The sequence below is a fragment of the Camelus ferus genome, chromosome 3 (assembly GCF_009834535.1).
Source record: "Camelus ferus isolate YT-003-E chromosome 3, BCGSAC_Cfer_1.0, whole genome shotgun sequence".
In the NCBI taxonomy this organism is placed as follows: domain Eukaryota; kingdom Metazoa; phylum Chordata; class Mammalia; order Artiodactyla; family Camelidae; genus Camelus; species Camelus ferus.
In genome coordinates this window covers 96,582,586-96,598,881 of record NC_045698.1, presented here as the reverse complement: position 1 = coordinate 96,598,881, position 16,296 = coordinate 96,582,586, and the positions used below count along the sequence as shown (strand labels likewise).

The 16,296-nt window shown below is 44.3% G+C and overlaps 1 protein-coding gene across 1 annotated transcript; it reads right to left on the bottom strand.

Moving 5' to 3' along the window:
• Positions 1-12,129: 12,129 nt before the first annotated feature.
• EGR1 (early growth response 1) lies at positions 12,130-15,978 on the bottom strand. Its single transcript, XM_006180326.3, has 2 exons — positions 15,370-15,978; positions 12,130-14,648 (listed from the first exon to the last, which is right to left on the bottom strand). The coding sequence occupies exons 1-2, from the start codon at positions 15,665-15,667 to the stop codon at positions 13,324-13,326; spliced, it is 1,623 nt and encodes a 540-aa protein (XP_006180388.1). The 5' UTR covers positions 15,668-15,978; the 3' UTR covers positions 12,130-13,323.
• Positions 15,979-16,296: the final 318 nt, after the last annotated feature.

Genomic DNA, 16,296 nt, shown 5'->3' with positions numbered 1-16,296 from the left:
CCAGCTCAGAATCCAATTCCACTTTCTAGTTTAGAGAGTTCAGTCTTTGCCAGCTCAGTTCCTAGATCTTTTGTAATGCAGAATCAGAATTAGGGTTGAGGGCATTGGTTAAAGAGAGATGTAGAGCCTGAGAGACGGAAAAGGAAGGACTTGGGCACAGAGGCTAAATTGATCTATTTAATAAAGAATAAGGAAGGGATAGGGAGAAGGGAAAGAGATGGATTAGAAAGGAAAGGTAGGAGGAATTTTAAGAATTATTCCTGTGGGGCTTTAAGTGGATTCCCTGTAATTCCCCAAGTAGAGAATGGAATAGCTCTGTATTTTCTGGCTCCAGGATCGTAATTCTTTATTTGCAGCTCTTTATTGCAAAGCTCATAGAGCTTTGACCATGTAGAGATCCAGAATTTACTAGGGTTCTATACAGGAGAGTACAAAAATATTATTATTATTTGATAAATGAAAGAAAACAGTCAAGTATTAATCCTGCTTTTTTTTTTTTAAATAACTGATTAGGCCTAAGTTCTGCATGGACAAATTCTGGCTAACAAATGCAAATGGAATGACAGAATTATAAAATCACCATTTTGTAACCTCTTATGAGATAATAGATTTACACAAGGATCATCAATCCTCCAGGGATTCCTAAAAGCATTGTGTGGTGAAGGATTGACAGGAACTTTATAATATCAATAGTACTTGAACCCACCAATTAATTTTAACATCATAAAAAGAAGAAAAAGAAAGAAAGACAGAAAGAAAGACAGAAAGACAGAAAGACAGAAAGACAGAAAGACAGAAAGACAGAAAGAAAGAAAGAAAGAAAGAAAGAAAGAAAGAAAGAAAGAAAGAGAAAGAAAGAAAGGAGAGAGAGAGAGACCACCCACGAGAACTGAAAACATATGTTCACACAGAAACCTGTACATAATGTTCATAGCTGCAACATTATTTGTAATAGCTAAAAGTGGAAGCAACCCAATATCCATTGACTAATAAATGGATAAACAAAATGTGGTATATCCATACAATGGAATATTATCCAGTCAAAAAAAAGGAATGAAGTACTGATACAAGCTACAAAATGGATAAACCTCAAAAACTTTCTGCTAAGTGAATGGGGGCAGATACCAAAGGCCACATATTTTATGATTCCATTTACATGAAATGTCTAGAATAGGCTAATCCATAGAGACAGAAAGTTGATTGGTGGTTGCCAGGCGCTGTGGGATGAATGGAATCGGATGTGACTGCTACCAGGTTCAGAATTTCTTTTGGGAGTCAAAGAATGTTCTGTTATTAGTGGTAATAGTTGTACAGCATGGTGAGTATATTAAAAAAAACATTGAATTATACACTTAAAATTTTAAGGTTTATGTTATATGAATTGTATTTCAATTTTAAAAATCATAACTAGGAAATTAGAGTGAGAGATAACCAAAAATTATGTGCCTCTTGGTATACTGAAGTATCAGGTACATAGCATGATCTAAAAAGTGAACCTGAATCTGATCAAACCTCTAGGTATAACAACTGTACCAGAAATTCATGAGCTAGAAGGACATAGTAAATAACATTATGGAGACAAAAAAAATACAATGCAATCTGTCAAATCCAAAAAGTGGGGAATTCTTCAGGGCAAATAACCTGTTTTCTTCAATAAATAAATAGCGAAGGCAACTATTATGGATGAAAAGAAACTTAAAGGATATTTCAACCAAATGCAAAGTGTGATCTTTTTGGGGTCTTAATTTAAACAAAGAAACTTAGAAAATACTTATAAAGATATACACTAAAGTATTTACAGATGAAATTATGTAATGTCTGGACTTTGCTGCAAAACAATCCAGGGTTTGGTGGCAGAGAGGGAGGAAGATAGACTCAACAAGACCAGCTGTGGATTGAAAGTTGTTGAAGTGATTGATACACACATTACACTATTCCCTGCTACTTTTGTGAGTGTTAGAAATTTTTCATTCACACACACAAAATGAAGCTTGATCGATCCACGAAATTGGAGCATATTTAAAAGTTATATCTTATTTAAAGGAAAATGGGCTAAGATCAAATAATTGAATTTGAGGTGATTCATGCTGTATTGAAAGCTGAAATTAAAGAACATGAACAAAATCTGAAGTGACTAGTCAAATTATTCTTATCATTACTGTTACTATTACAATCACTGAATTGGAAGTGGAGTGAGGGCACCAGGAACCTCCCAAGGAGGCAGGAAGCAGTGCAGCTTTTCAAACACTCAGAGACACAGTTAAACTAAGTTGTTGGCCTTCTGGCCCCAACCTGCATTTCCAGTCCCATTCCTTGCCCCCCTTTCCTTGCTTTTTGGCCACACCACCATTAATTCACTGGTTCCTGAACACACTGACCTCCTTGCCTTTGCACTTACTGTTCCATCTGCCTGCAAAGTCCTCTCCTGTGAACGCTTCATCTTCCTTCTACACCCTGTTCCTGTGTCTCTTCCTTCTTCACAGAATTAGTCACTCCCTGCTCCATACACACCCCATCACACTGTAAGGCAATTATTTATTTCTAAATCTCTCCCCACCAATTCTGTGCTGCCCCAGTCTCTATCTTGTTTATCTCTACATGCTCAGGGCCTGACTGAGTATTTGATAAATGTGTTTTGGAAAACAGACTGAGTGATTGAGGAGCAGTATAGCATAGACTTTAGGTGGCCCAGTGCTCAGTGTGGCCCCAAGAAAGTTACTCAGACTTGGGCTCTCCCAAGGCATGCCTGCTAAATTGGGGTACAACAAAGCAAACAGTCTGATCCAAGGATAACCAACAGGACCACCTGGTTAACATAATTATTTCACCTGGTAATTAGCAGAAGAAAGAAGTTTAAGAGAAAGACTTTGAGCCCAGTAGTATGCATGAATTATATATTGGAAATGGGGATAAGAGAGAGAATTCAGTGATGGAGGCGAGATCTCAAGAGTTTTCTAATAAATAGTCGAGGGGGCTTGGTTTGCTAATAAAATAACAGTACTTTCTCACTTTTAAAACATCTATAGCCACCAAATTTAGAAAGAAGCCAAACAGCAGCTCACTGATGCTTCTATCCTGCCAGCCCCAACAGACAATCCACCAGCAGGGAATACTGAACAGCCAACCTGTGTCGACTCAGCAAAGAACCTGAGTCCCTAGGAAATCTTTCCCTTCTTTATTTGTTAGCACTCTTCTTAACACGTTACAGTTGAAGGAGCACATCTGTGCAGGGGGAGAAAATTCTCCATGAGAGGACCTTCATAAAGACCTCTACATCATACTGGATTCTAGAAAATAATTATTTGCTTACCTAGTCTTATTTTTTCTTTTTCTTTCATAAATTGAATGATTTAATTCTGATGATAAAAATACTCGCTCATTTGGAGAATACAGAAAAGTGTAAAAAAAGAAATAAAAATTTCCTATAATACTGCCAGAAGTAAAAACGTTTGATGTAAGTGTGTGCACATGTGTGTATTTTATAAAATTGGAATCATGTCATATAGCGTTTTATATATTTATCACTTAGTATTATATTGTAGATATTTTCTTCAGGTCAATAAATACTTCAGAACATGATTTATAATGACTGCCTAGTAGTCCATCATATAACATTTTATTTCAGCCCTCACCCATAGGACATTTATGCTGTTGACAGTTTTTCTCCATTAGGAATAATACACTGTGTATTATTAACAGTCCTGGAAGAATTGCTAGGTCAGAGGGCATGGAATTTTACAAGATCTTTAGTGTGTGTTGTTGCATTGCCCTCAGGAAAGCTTGTACCAGTTTATTCTCCCACCATCAGTGTGTGAAACTTTCGCTTGTCAAAGTGCTATCCTTCATTTCACCATGTGTGAAAAAGGTAAAGTATTCCTTATTTCTTACAATAGATATATATTTTTAATCAGAAAAAAATCATGTTATCATGGTTTTTTTTTAAGAAGAAAGTAAGCATTATTTCTCCCCATTAAGTGGATTGGGAACCTGAGGCTGATGGATTAATAACTTTAAAAGATGTTCTTTATGAAGCCTGACAGTTAGGTCTCAAGAGATTGAAAAAAGTGTTTCTGGATAGAACCAAGACGCTTCTAAGAAGAAAATTCTAAGGACCTTGGCAGTTTCATTAGCTAAAAATGAAGTCTGGCTCTGAAGAGAATGAAAGATGACTCTGAGTAGACAATTCAGGGGAGTCACCACAAATCTAAGGGGACAACATTGGTTCTGAGGCTGCTGGAATGGGATTGGAAGCAGTCACCACTCCAGAGCTTCTGTTTTATAGGGATGTGGGGCAATCAAATTTCCATTTGTGTCTTTCATAGAAGATTGAGGATGCTCCCCCAAGGTACTGCTTGGCCTCATCACTGATCTGAGAAGACTTACAAATGGGCCAAGTCAGGTAGACCTGAGAATATTAAATATGTGGTTCTGAGAAGACAGTTTAAGATGGACAGTTAGTGTTGAGGCGACTGAAAACTGGTTCTGATAAGGCAGCTGGAGGTTCACTGTCTCTGACAAGCCAGTTTGAGGGAATTCAAAGTTGGTTCTAAAGAGATTCAAAGGTGTTTGGCAGAGAGATGATTTTGTTTCTCCTTCTCCCAGACCCTCTCCTAATCCCCTCAACCAGCTCACCTACAGCAGATGCTTTGTCAATTTTTTTCAATAAATGAAGCACAGTTTGGTTCACCAGGAGTCTAGCCTTTGGGTCTGAAAAGATTCTAGGATGAGAAGTTGGTTCTGAGCAGAAATGAGCTTTTGAGGAGTCTAAGGTAATTTTCTCTGAGGAGGGCATCCACTTCTGGTTCTGTGGAAATAGTGACTTCTGGGTTTGTCTGCAAACTGAGGAGGTACTCAGGCCCAGGGGAGAAGCCTGGTTTCCCTGGGTCACAGGGCTGGGAGAAGACACCAGGATAGATTTGTTTCCACTCATTTGCCTCTCCAGATTTATCAGGTCCCCTCCCTCAAAATGAGTCTCCAGTGAGTGTCATGAGGGCCTCCACCCCCACTACTGAAAGGCCTGCTCTTTGGCCTCCAGCAAATCAGCACCACAATCTTAGAGTGCTGTGTCCTTCCAGCAGAGGGGCTCATCAGAGCCCAGGCCAGGGATGCTAGCAGGAGAGAGGGCCCAAGAGGGTCACCCTCAAAGAGGGAGAACAGGCCTGTAGGATGGAATGAGTCCTGGGAAGCCCACCTGGAGAACGGGAGCTCAAAGACAGAGAAGAGAAAGATTTTTTGAATTTAGTTTTAATGAGGTATAAAGAGTTTAAAAACAGCTTTAATAAGGTATAATTTAAATACCACAAAATTCATCCATTTTAAGTGTATATTTCAATGACTTTTAGTAAATTTACGGAGTTGTTCAAACAGCACAGTCCAGTTTTAGAACATCTGCATCATCCCCAAAATAACAAGTTGATATGCAGTCAAGATCTACTCTTACCTCCAGCACCTGGCAACTACTAATCTGCTCTCTGTCTCTATGGTCTAGCCTTTTTTTTGGACATTTCATACAAATGCAATCATACAATATGCACCTAACTTCTTTATCATAACGTTTTTGAGATTTATCCATGTAGTAGCACACATCTGTATTTTGTTCCTTATTATTACAGAGTGATATTTCATTGCTTGGATATACTACATCTTACTTATTCACTAACCAGCTGAATAGACATTTGGATTGGTTCCACTTTTTGGCTATTATGAATAATGCTGCTATGAACACTCACACACATATCTTTACATGAACATGTTTTCATTTTTCTTGGGTAGCCAGGAGTGGAGTTGCTGGGTTGTATGGTAAATGTATGTTTAACTTTGTAAGAAATGGCTAAACTATTTTGCAAAGTGATACCTTTTTACGTGCCCACTAGCAATGTATGAGGGTTCCAGTTTTTTCGCATCCTCACCAACACCTGTTATTGTCTGTCTGAAAAGGATAACTGTTAAGGATAATTCTCTAAAATAAGTGAAGCCACCCTTTCCCAACCCCAACACATAGCCAGGCAGGCAGCAAGTGCCAGTTTATCAGAATTGGGAACACAGACCAGGACCCACTCTCAGGCTGCTGCATAGCCCCAGGGTCCCCTGGCCCAGAGAGGAGAGAGGGAAGGGGCAGTTACAGCCCTGTCTCTGAGCTGAGAGGTGGGAAAGCTGTCGGATAGGGTTTGTGACAACTAGGGAGTGAGTGGGGCCATGTTCCAGAAACCCATCCAGGTCAGAGCCCACAGGAGACAGTAATAAAAGGCAACATGTGCAGGTAACTTCTCAGGGCTAGTCTCCTAAGGCAGCTTCCTACATTATTTGATCTTAGCCCCTTCCTCCTTGTGAGGTACAAGTATGCTCACCAATGCGTGCCCACCATCCACCAGGTAGGTTTTCTCCATGGAAAAGTATCACCGAGGACTTAAGTACATTTGCCAAGCCAAATAAACAATGACATATAAACAGGCATACCTTGTTTAGTCCCAGACATCTCATTACCAGGAAGGTGTAAAAAAACAGGAGGGAGTTTGAAGTAGAGCAATAAAGATGATGAAGGGGCTGGCTCTGTTTACCTGTGGAAAGATAAAATGGAGTAAATTTTTGTAGGAGGCTAGGCCCTGACTCTGTGAGGTTGGAGGTGGGGATGGGGGTGGGGTGGGGATAATTACTTTGAGTAAGAGAGACGTGAATAAATGGTGATATGCTGGGAAGAAGAAGCCAGAAGGTGGGGAGGGGTGGGCTTTGGAGTGGATGAGCACACCCCCACACAAAGACTTGTACTCAGATGCTCACAGCAGCTTTATTTCTAATAGCCCCCAAGGGAACCAACCCCAGTGTCCATGTATGGGTGAAAAGGTGAGCAAATTGTGCTGCAGCTGCGCAGCAGAACACTCTTCAGCAATAAAAAGGAGTAAACTGTTTGTACACACAACAACATGGGTGAATCTCTAAATAATGATGCTAAAATGAAAGAACCCAGACCAAAACAAGTACATTCTGAATTATTCAATTTATATGAAACTCAAGAAAATGCAAACTGACCTATAGAGTGAGAGAAATCAAATCAGTTGTTGCCTGGGCGCTGAGGTGGAAGAAGGAAAGATTTCCAAAGGGTATGAGGAAAGTTTTGAAAGTGATGGATATGTTCACTATCTTAATTGTGGTGATGGTTTCACCTGTGTACATATATGTCAAGACTCATCAAATTATACACTTTGCATGTACCTCAACTATATTTATTACCAGTTTTTTGTGCTTTCATATGTATGTCAACTGTACCTCAATAAAGCTGTAATAATAGTGATAATAATAATCAACAACAGTAAGTACTGAGGAAAAGGCACTTATGGGAGGGCCCCTTGAAAAAGGAAGTGAGATAGATTTACTTGGATCTGGGGAGCTGAGCCACCACCTTGACCTAAGAGAGCATCTCAAGTAAGCTTTTCCTCAAAAGGCTTTCCTGGGTTGTAGTAATACGAAGAGGGAGACAGGAAAAAAAAAATCACTGTATACGAAAAAAAAAAAAAAAGTCACTGAAGTGGAGGGCTAGATTTGCTATGTCGGTGCAAAAATCTTATTAGCACCCAAAGGCTTATGGGTAAAATGTTGAAATCTTATTTGTACAATACTTGATTCTTTTAGACTTGGCCTCATTCCCCTTAGAACCCCGGAGATCTCACTCTGGCCAACCTTCCCCTCTCAAACTGCATTAAGTGTGGCTGAACCAGGGGAAACAGCAGAGGAGAGAGGGGAACATTGGAGGGAAGACCTCTGGCTCTACTCTACCCATCCCTGACTCCATTTCTTCCTGGGGTTGGGTAGCTGTAAGCAGAAGCAGGAAGCACACCTCAAACCTAGCCTGATATCTAGACTGAGCTCTGCCTTTCTGAGTATTTAGAATCTTTCAAAATGGATGAGGCTGAACGTTCCTGAAATTCAAGAGAAAACAGTACCTCTCAGGTACTAGGAAGAAGAGTCAGAGGTCCTTAGGACCTAGTTCTTTCTCTTACTTCAAAATCTAAACCAGTTTTTGGAAGTCCTAGCCACAGCAATCAGGCAAGAGAGAGAAATAAAAGGGATCCAAATTGGAAAAGAAGAGGTAGAAGTGTCACTATATGCAGACGACATGTTTCTATATATAGAAAACCCTAAAAGGTCCACACAAAAACTACTAGAGCTGATTGAAGAATTCAGCAAGGTAGCAGGTTACAAAATTAACGTTCAAAAATCAGTTGCATTTCTTTACACTAACGATGGATCAACAGAAAAAGAAAGTAAAGAAACAATCCCCTTTAAAATAGCACCCAAAGTAATAAAATATCTGGGAATAAATCTAACCAAGGTGAAAGAATTATACACAGAAAACTATAAACCATTGATGAAGGAGATTAAAGAAGACTTTAAAAAATGGAAAGATATCCCATGCTCTTGGATTGGAAGAATCAATATTGTTAAAATGGTCACACTGCCCAAGGCAATCTACAGATTTAATGCAATCCCTATCAAATTACCCAGGACATATTTCATAGAACTAGAACAAATCATAATAACATTTATATGGAACCATCAAAGACCTAGAATTGCCAAAGCATTACTGAAGAGAAAGAAAGAGGCTGGAGGAATAACTCTCCCAGACTTCAGACAATACTATAGAGCTACAGTCATCAAGACAGCATGGTATTGGTACAAAAACAGACATATAGATCAATGGAACAGAACAGAGAGTCCAGAAATGAGCCCACAAACTTTTGGTCAACTCATCTTCGACAAAGGAGGCAAGAATATACAATAGAATAAAGACAGTCTCTTCAGCAAATGGTGTTGGGAAAACTGGACAGCAGCATGTAAAACAATGAAGCTAGAACACTCCCTTACACCATATACAAAAATCAACTCAAAATGGATCAAAGACTTAAACATAAGACAAGATACAATAAACCTCCTAGAGGAAAACATAGGCAAAACATTATCTGACATACATTTCAAAAGTTTTCTCCTAGAAGAAATAAAAGCAAGAATAAACAAATGGGACCTAATTAAACTTACAAGCTTCTGCACAGCAAAGGAAACCATAAGTAAAACAAGAAGACAACCTACAGAATGGGAGAAAATTTTTGCAAATGAAACCGACAAAGGCTTGATCTCCAGAATATATAAGTAGCACATATGACTCAATAAGAAAAAAATAAACAACCCAATCCAAAAATGGGCAGAAGACCTAAACAAGCAATTCTCCAAGGAAGACATACAAATGATCAAAAGGCACATGAAAAAATGCTCAATATCACTAATCATCAGAGAAATGCAAATCAAAACTACAATGAGGTATCACCTCACACCAGTCAGAATGGCTGTCATTCAAAAATCCACAAATGGCAAATGCTGAAGAGGCTGTGGAGAAAGGGGAACCCTCCTACACTGCTGGTAGGAATGCAGTTTGGTGCAGCCACCATGGAAAACAGTGTGGAGATTCCTCAAAAGACTAGGAATAGACTTACCGTATGTCCCAGGAATCCCACTCCTGGGCTCGTATCCAGAAGGAACCCTACTTCAGGATGACATCTGCACCCCAATGTTCATAGCAGCACTATTTACAATAGCCAAAACATGGAAACAGCCTAAATGTCCATCAACAGGTGACTGGATAAAGAAGATGTGGTATATTTATACAATGGAATACTACTCAGCCATAAAAACCGACAACATAATGCCATTTGCAGCAACATGGATACTCCTGGAGAATGTCATTCTAAGTGAAGTAAGCCAGAAAGAGAAAGAAAAATACCATATGAGATCACTCATATGTGGAATCTAAAAAACAAAAACAAACACAAACAAACAAACAAATGAAAACAAAGCATAAATACAGGACAGAAATAGACTCATAGAGAATACAGACTTGTGGTTGCCAGGGGGGTGGAGGGTGGGAAGGGATAGACTGGGATTTCAAAATTGTAGAATAGATAAACAAGATTATACTGTATAGCACAGGGAAATATACACAAAATGTTATGGTAGCTCACAGAGAAAAAAATGTGACAATGAGTGTGTATATGTCCATGTATGACTGAAAAATTGTGATGAACACTTGAATTTGACACAACATTGTAGAATGATTATAAATCAATAAAAATGTTAAAAAAAATAAAATGAACACTTTCCTTTTCCTTTATACTATAGGACTGTAAAATGGGGCAATTACTGAGTCTTGGTCTATTTCAACCATGCAAAGAAACTTGAGTTTCAACTGTCAGAACCTAAAGAAACCCTGGTGACAGTACTAATAAAAATTAGCTTGCAGGTTTGGCAGAATTTCTCAACAAGCCATCTACACCAGAATTACCTAGCATGTTTGTTATCAAGGCCAGTTTCGGGACCCCATCCCAGATTTCAAGAATCAGAACTCTGGGAATGGGGCCTGGGAGTCTGATTCTGATGTGTTATAACAACATAGGAGACCCTTTCTTTTAAAGGAACAGAGTTGAGTCTCTTTGCTCTTTCTTTCATACTTTATTCTTGCCACGTTATGTTTCTTGGGAGTCTGTGATGAGAAATTCTTAAGAACGTGTAACAGGCATAGACTTGTATTCCTGGGCTTAGTGTGAGATGGGGAGGGATAGGTGGGGCTGGGAAGAGGTGTGCCAATGCAAATATTGTCCCATCAGGACACGGCAGTTTTGCCAGGAGGCTGGCAGGTATATGCCCTTTGCTAGAGAAGGTGGCTTGGTTCACCCTGTTCCAGGCTGAGGAGTCTGGTATCATAGGAAAGGGCAGAGATTAACAGTGTTGATGCTTGAGGGATGGAACATTAAAGAAAGAATTGGGCCGATGCCAGGGGACTGCTGGAATTCCCCTTGCTCTAGGATAGGTGTGGGTTGGTAACCTGAGAGACCCTTAGAGGGAGGAGAAGGTATGGAGGTAGGTTAGACCTCAACTTCATTCAGGGTAACTATCCATACTGCATAGAAAGATACTTTATTGTCCTTGATTTGGGGGGTTGGAAGTTGGGAAGGGAGCCAAGGCTTGGGAATTCCAGGACACCAAATCTACTGCACCCATCTAACCAGTGGATGGTGGTATCTGACCAGTTCACAGAAGATTCATACCAGGGTTGGAGGTAGTGCTTCCATTCAGTAATCCATCTATTCACCCTCCCTGGCTCACACACAAAGCAAGCCAATTTGGTTGATTCCTAATACCCTTCCCAGCACAACTTTTCCACTTTTCCTAAGTGTCTGGCTGGGTTGGGTGTCATTCTCTGTGTTCCCAGAGAGCCCCATGTTTGACCATATTGTATAACATAACACCATGTAATAACTTTTGGCTCAACATCCCTGTCTCCCCAACTGACAATCTGCATTGTTGTTGCAGCTCAAGGCCTCTTATAGAGTAGACAGAGACTTGTGACCCCATAAGAATTGCTCTAGTTATGAATGTGGACCCTCAGGGATCTGAGGTCAAAGGAAGGTAGCACCTCAGGCCTTCTACACAACAGGGACAGATTTGGTCTAGATGGGAACCTTAGACACCATGGCAGCCTCCTGCCCACTCTGCCCTGTGTTACAGGAAGCTGCCAAGGATCACAGCTCCAGCTGGCAAGTAATGAGATTTCTTCCTGGAAGGATTCTTGGCTAGAGAACTGGTCCTTGCCTTTTCTAGGCTTCTTTGATGCCCTCAGGTTTCTGGGGACATGGAAGATGAGAGGGAGAGGCTGAGTCAGCCCCAGCTTTGTTGCTGTTTCCCAAAGCCTGGGGCCCACCCCTTAACTCCCCAAAGTGTATACGGCAGGGATTCCCAAGAACACAGATTTTCTCAACCCTGTGTAGAGATGGGGCAGGGCTGGTTAGACATTTGGGGACAGGAGAATAGTGTTGCCTCTGGCCACACATTATCCACCTGTACCTCTGGCCCTGTTTGGCTTTAACTAACCAAGATAAGCTTGCAGCCCACCAGACTGAGGAACAGGCCCAGTATCAAGGAGACTCACACCTAGGTCTCAAAGAATTCAGTCCAGTGACACACAGTGGGCAGGCACGACTCTGACTGAAATATCCTTGTCTCTGTAAAAGCCCTTCAAGCCCCTCAATAGAGACGGCTACTAGAGAGGCCTTCCCGTAGCCCAGGAAACACACACCCAACCACAGCTATTTTATTTTCCTTTTAATTTTTCTGAAGGATATACACCACATATCCCATGGGCAATTAAGCGCATTCAATGTGTTTATAAGCCAAACAGTCACTTTGTTTAAGCAAACACAAGTACAAAGTAAAATAAAACCACAAAATAATGAACTGCATGTTCATAACATACAAAAATTGCCGCCTACTCAGTAGGTAACTACAACATTCCAACTCCTGAATATATTTATAAATTTACATTTTCAGTTAAAAAAATAGACTTTTGAGAGTTCAGATTTTGTTTTAGATTTTGTTTTCTTACATTCTGGAGAACTGAGGCTCAGCTCAGCCCTCTTCCTTATTTTGCTCCCAAAGCTTCCCCCGGATCATCACTCCCTGCCCCCCTTAAGGCTAGAGGTGAGCACATCCCTCACAATTGCACATGTCAAGCCATCAGCAAGGCGCATCACACAAAAGGCACCAAGACGTGAAACTTTTTAAACCAAAAGGACAAAAAAATACCACTTTCCAAAAAAAAGATGAAAAACCAAACCATATTTTGCCACATGTGAGAGTACATTCGGCGATATTTACAAAAAGGTTAACAGAACAACACTCTGACACATGCTCTGATTAATATCGAAAACTGCTGTTTCAAAAAAAAGCTTCAAAAGTAATCGTCACAGCATCATCACAAGGATCACCATTGGTTTGCTTGGCTTTTTTTTTTCCCCAAAGTGAGGACCTAACTCCAAATAATATGATAGAATATGCAAATTATCTTCACATCAAGAGTACCCCGGGAAAAACAAAATCCATGGCACAGACACTGTACAAGGGTACAGGGCTGGGCTTTGGGGGGACCCAAACCCCATTTAGCCAACTTGATTTTCTAGCATTGAAGGGAGCAAGGGGTCAGGCATACAATGGAGATGATACTGAAATGATATATCCCAAATCCATGCAAATCAAGTTCTTTGGATAGAAGTGAAGAACTTGGACATGGCTGTTTCAGGCAGCTGAAGTCAAAGGGAGTAGGAACTGGGGAGGAAAGGGAGCCAGGCAGAAAGGATTGCTGGCCAGCAGACCTTCCACGGTGACCCCTGGGTCGAGTTGATTTGGTTCTGAGAACCTCCATCTGACCAAAGAGGAACCCCCTCCATGGCTATCTCCTCCTTCTGTCCTTTAAGTCTCTTGTGTTTCTTTTTCTCCCTTTTCCCTTTAGCAAATTTCAATTGTCCTGGGAGAAAAGGTTGTTGTCATGTCCGAAAGCCCTGTGGAGGAGCTGAAGGAGTTGGTGACAGCTGAGGAAGGGAAGCTGTTGACTTGGGTGGGAAAAACAGGAGGAACAGAGGAATATGTGGTAGCCACAGAGGGAGAGGGGAAACCACTGTGCACAGGGGACGGGTAGGTCGAGGATCCAGGAGAGGAGTAGGAGGTGGGCACGGGTGATGGGTAGGAGGTTGTGGCTGGGGATGGGTAAGAGGTAGTGACAGGGGATGGGTAGGAAGTAGCCACCGGGGAGGGGTAGGAAGGGAGGGAGGAGGTGGCGGCAGAGGCCACACTTTTGTCTGCTTTTTTGTCCTTCTGCCGCAAATGGATCTTGGTATGCCTCTTGCGTTCATCGCTCCTGGCAAACTTTCTCCCACAGATGTCACAGGCGAAGGGCTTCTCACCTGTGTGGGTGCGGATGTGGGTGGTGAGGTGGTCACTGCGGCTGAAGTTACGCATGCAGATGCGGCACTGGAAGGGCTTCTGGCCGGTGTGGATACGAATGTGGCGGGTGAGCTCATCTGAGCGGGAGAAGCGGCGGTCACAGGACTCCACTGGGCAGGCATAAGGGCGTTCATGGGGGGGTGTCTTGCTGGGCCGGTTAGGGTACTTGCGCATGCGGCTGGGTTTGATGAGCTGGGACTGGTAGGTGGTGTTGAGGGCCTTCAGGTCCTGGGAGCCTGACTGTGTGGCAAAGGCCTTGATGGTAGAGAGTGGAGTGAGCGAAGGCTGCTGGGTACGACTTTCCAGGCCCTGAAAGGGCTTCTGGTCTGGGGTGCCCAGGCCCAGATCCCCTTGCTGTTGTGGAAACAGATAGTCAGGGATCATGGGGACCTGGAAGCCACCCTTGGCAGCAGGGTAGGCAGGAGGTGGGTACTGAAGAGCGGTGCTTGCTGGGCCCGGAAAGGCCTGGCCTTGTGGCTCAGGGAAGAGGTCAGTGTTAGGTGTGGGGAAGGTGGGTGCTGCTGAGTAAATGGGGCTGCTGTCGTTGGACTGTACTGCACAGCTCAGGGGTGGGCTCTGGGAGGCAGAGGAGGAGGAGGAGGCGGCTGGAGATGGTGCTGAGGATGAGGTGGCTGGTGGGTTGGACATGCTCACAAGGCCGCTGACCAGACTGAAGAGGGGCTCGGGCCACAAGGTATTGCCACTGTTGGGTGCAGGCTCCAGAGAGAAGCGGCCAGTGTAGGTGATGGGGGGCAGCCGGGTGGTTTGGCTGGGGTAACTCGTCTCCACTAGAACCTTCTCGTTATTCAGAGAGATGTCAGGAAAAGACTCTGGCAGGAGAGAGAGAGGGAGGAGGCCTGGTTACTGGAGAGCAATCACAGGAGGTGGAGGAGGACCCAAGCTGCCAGGCAAGAGGTCGGCTGGGCTACCATTGACTCTTGAGCTCGTTAATAATTGATAGCAGCAGATTGCAATGTTCCTGGACCTGCTCCAGAGGCAGAACCCATTTCAACAACAGCTGACGCAAATACAGAGAATCCCCCTCCACTGCAGCTCCCCGAGCTCCGCAGCGGCGGCTGCGCGGGCTAGGGATTCCCGCCAGCACCCCCTCGGCCGCGGCTAGTGCGCGCCCCCTACCCCGGGCTGCCGGGACAGCCCTGACCGCAGATTACGGCCCTATCTAGGGGACATGCGGCAGGCAAGACAAGCCTTTCTGGAGGGGGAGAGGGAGGGGACGCAGCCATACCCGTCAAAACAAGCCCTCCTTCCTCACCACCCACCCACGCAACCCCACAGCTCTTCATCCAAAACAAAAGCTGGCTCTTCTGAGCATCGCTAAGGATAAGGAGGGTGGAGGTTGGGGTGGATGTCCCCAGGCATCCCTCTAACACATGACCCTGGGGATGCGAGGAATGGAAGGGAAATCCCACTTGCATCCCTGAGGTTCAGGAGCACTGCTGCGGTGAAGGGAGAGCTGCAAAGGCCGTGGGGAAGGACTGGATTCCAGGAAGGTGGCGAAAGGGCTAGCCCTCGGCATAGGCCACAGCTTACCTGCGGTCAGATGCTCATAAGGCTGCTCGCCCGCCTCCCCCTGAGGGTTGAAGGCGCTGCTGCTGCTGCTGCTGCCGCCCCCTCCACCTCCACCGCTCCCGCTGCTGCTGCTGCTGTTACCGCCGCTGCCCTCGGGGGCCCCGGGAGCACCGAGGAACTGGGGAGCCCCATTGCTCAGCAGCATCATCTCCTCCAGTTTAGGATAGTTGTCCATGGTGGGCGAGTGAGGAAAGGAGCCGAACGGGTCGGAGATCTGCAGCGGGGACATCAGCTGCATTTCGGCCTTGGCTGCGGCCATCCCGGATTGGCGGGCTGGAGAGCTGCTGTTGGGGCGGGTGGGCGCAGCCCGGGGCCGGAGCTGCGGGGGACACTTCTCAGGGGCCTGGCCGGGTCACATGCGGGGCGCGGGGCACACTGTGGAGAGCTCAGGTGGGGTCCCTAGGCTCGCCCTCGCCACCGGCCGGTGTAGATGCGGCGCTGCTACCAAGGCTGGGGTAGGGGCCGGTCCTGCGGCGGCGGAAGCTGGCGGCGGCGGCGGCAGCTGGCGGCGGCTCCCCAAGTTCTGCGCGCTGGGATCTCTCGCGACTCCCCAGATCCGCCTCTATTTGAAGGGTCTGTAACGGGACTGGCCCGCCTTCGTCGTGACGTACATGGCCATATTTGGGAAGCAGGAAGCCCTAATATGGCAAGACCGGCCGGGAGGACCCGGAGTGACGTGAAGCCTACTCTCCGCGAGCCGTAGGCACTGCCATCCCGCACCCCGGGGCCCGCGCGGGCACTCGCACTCTGGGCGCCCAGGTCTCTAGAAAGCCTAATACTCAAGCCGCAGCTGAGGACTCCTGGACCCCAAGCTGCCCAGTAGTTCCCGGTGTTGCCCCCGCCCCTTCCCTCCTTCTTCCCTCCTCCTCCTTCCCTCCGCCTTCTTCC

Coding starts and splice junctions, on each gene's coding strand:
- EGR1 (XM_006180326.3), bottom strand. CDS start 15,667: ATGGCCGCAGCCAAGGCCGAAATGCAGCTGATGTCCCCGCTGCAGATC. Junction 14,649..15,369: donor TTATGAGCATCTGACCGCAG/GTAAGCTGTGGC, acceptor CTCTCCTGCCAG/AGTCTTTTCCTGACATCTCT.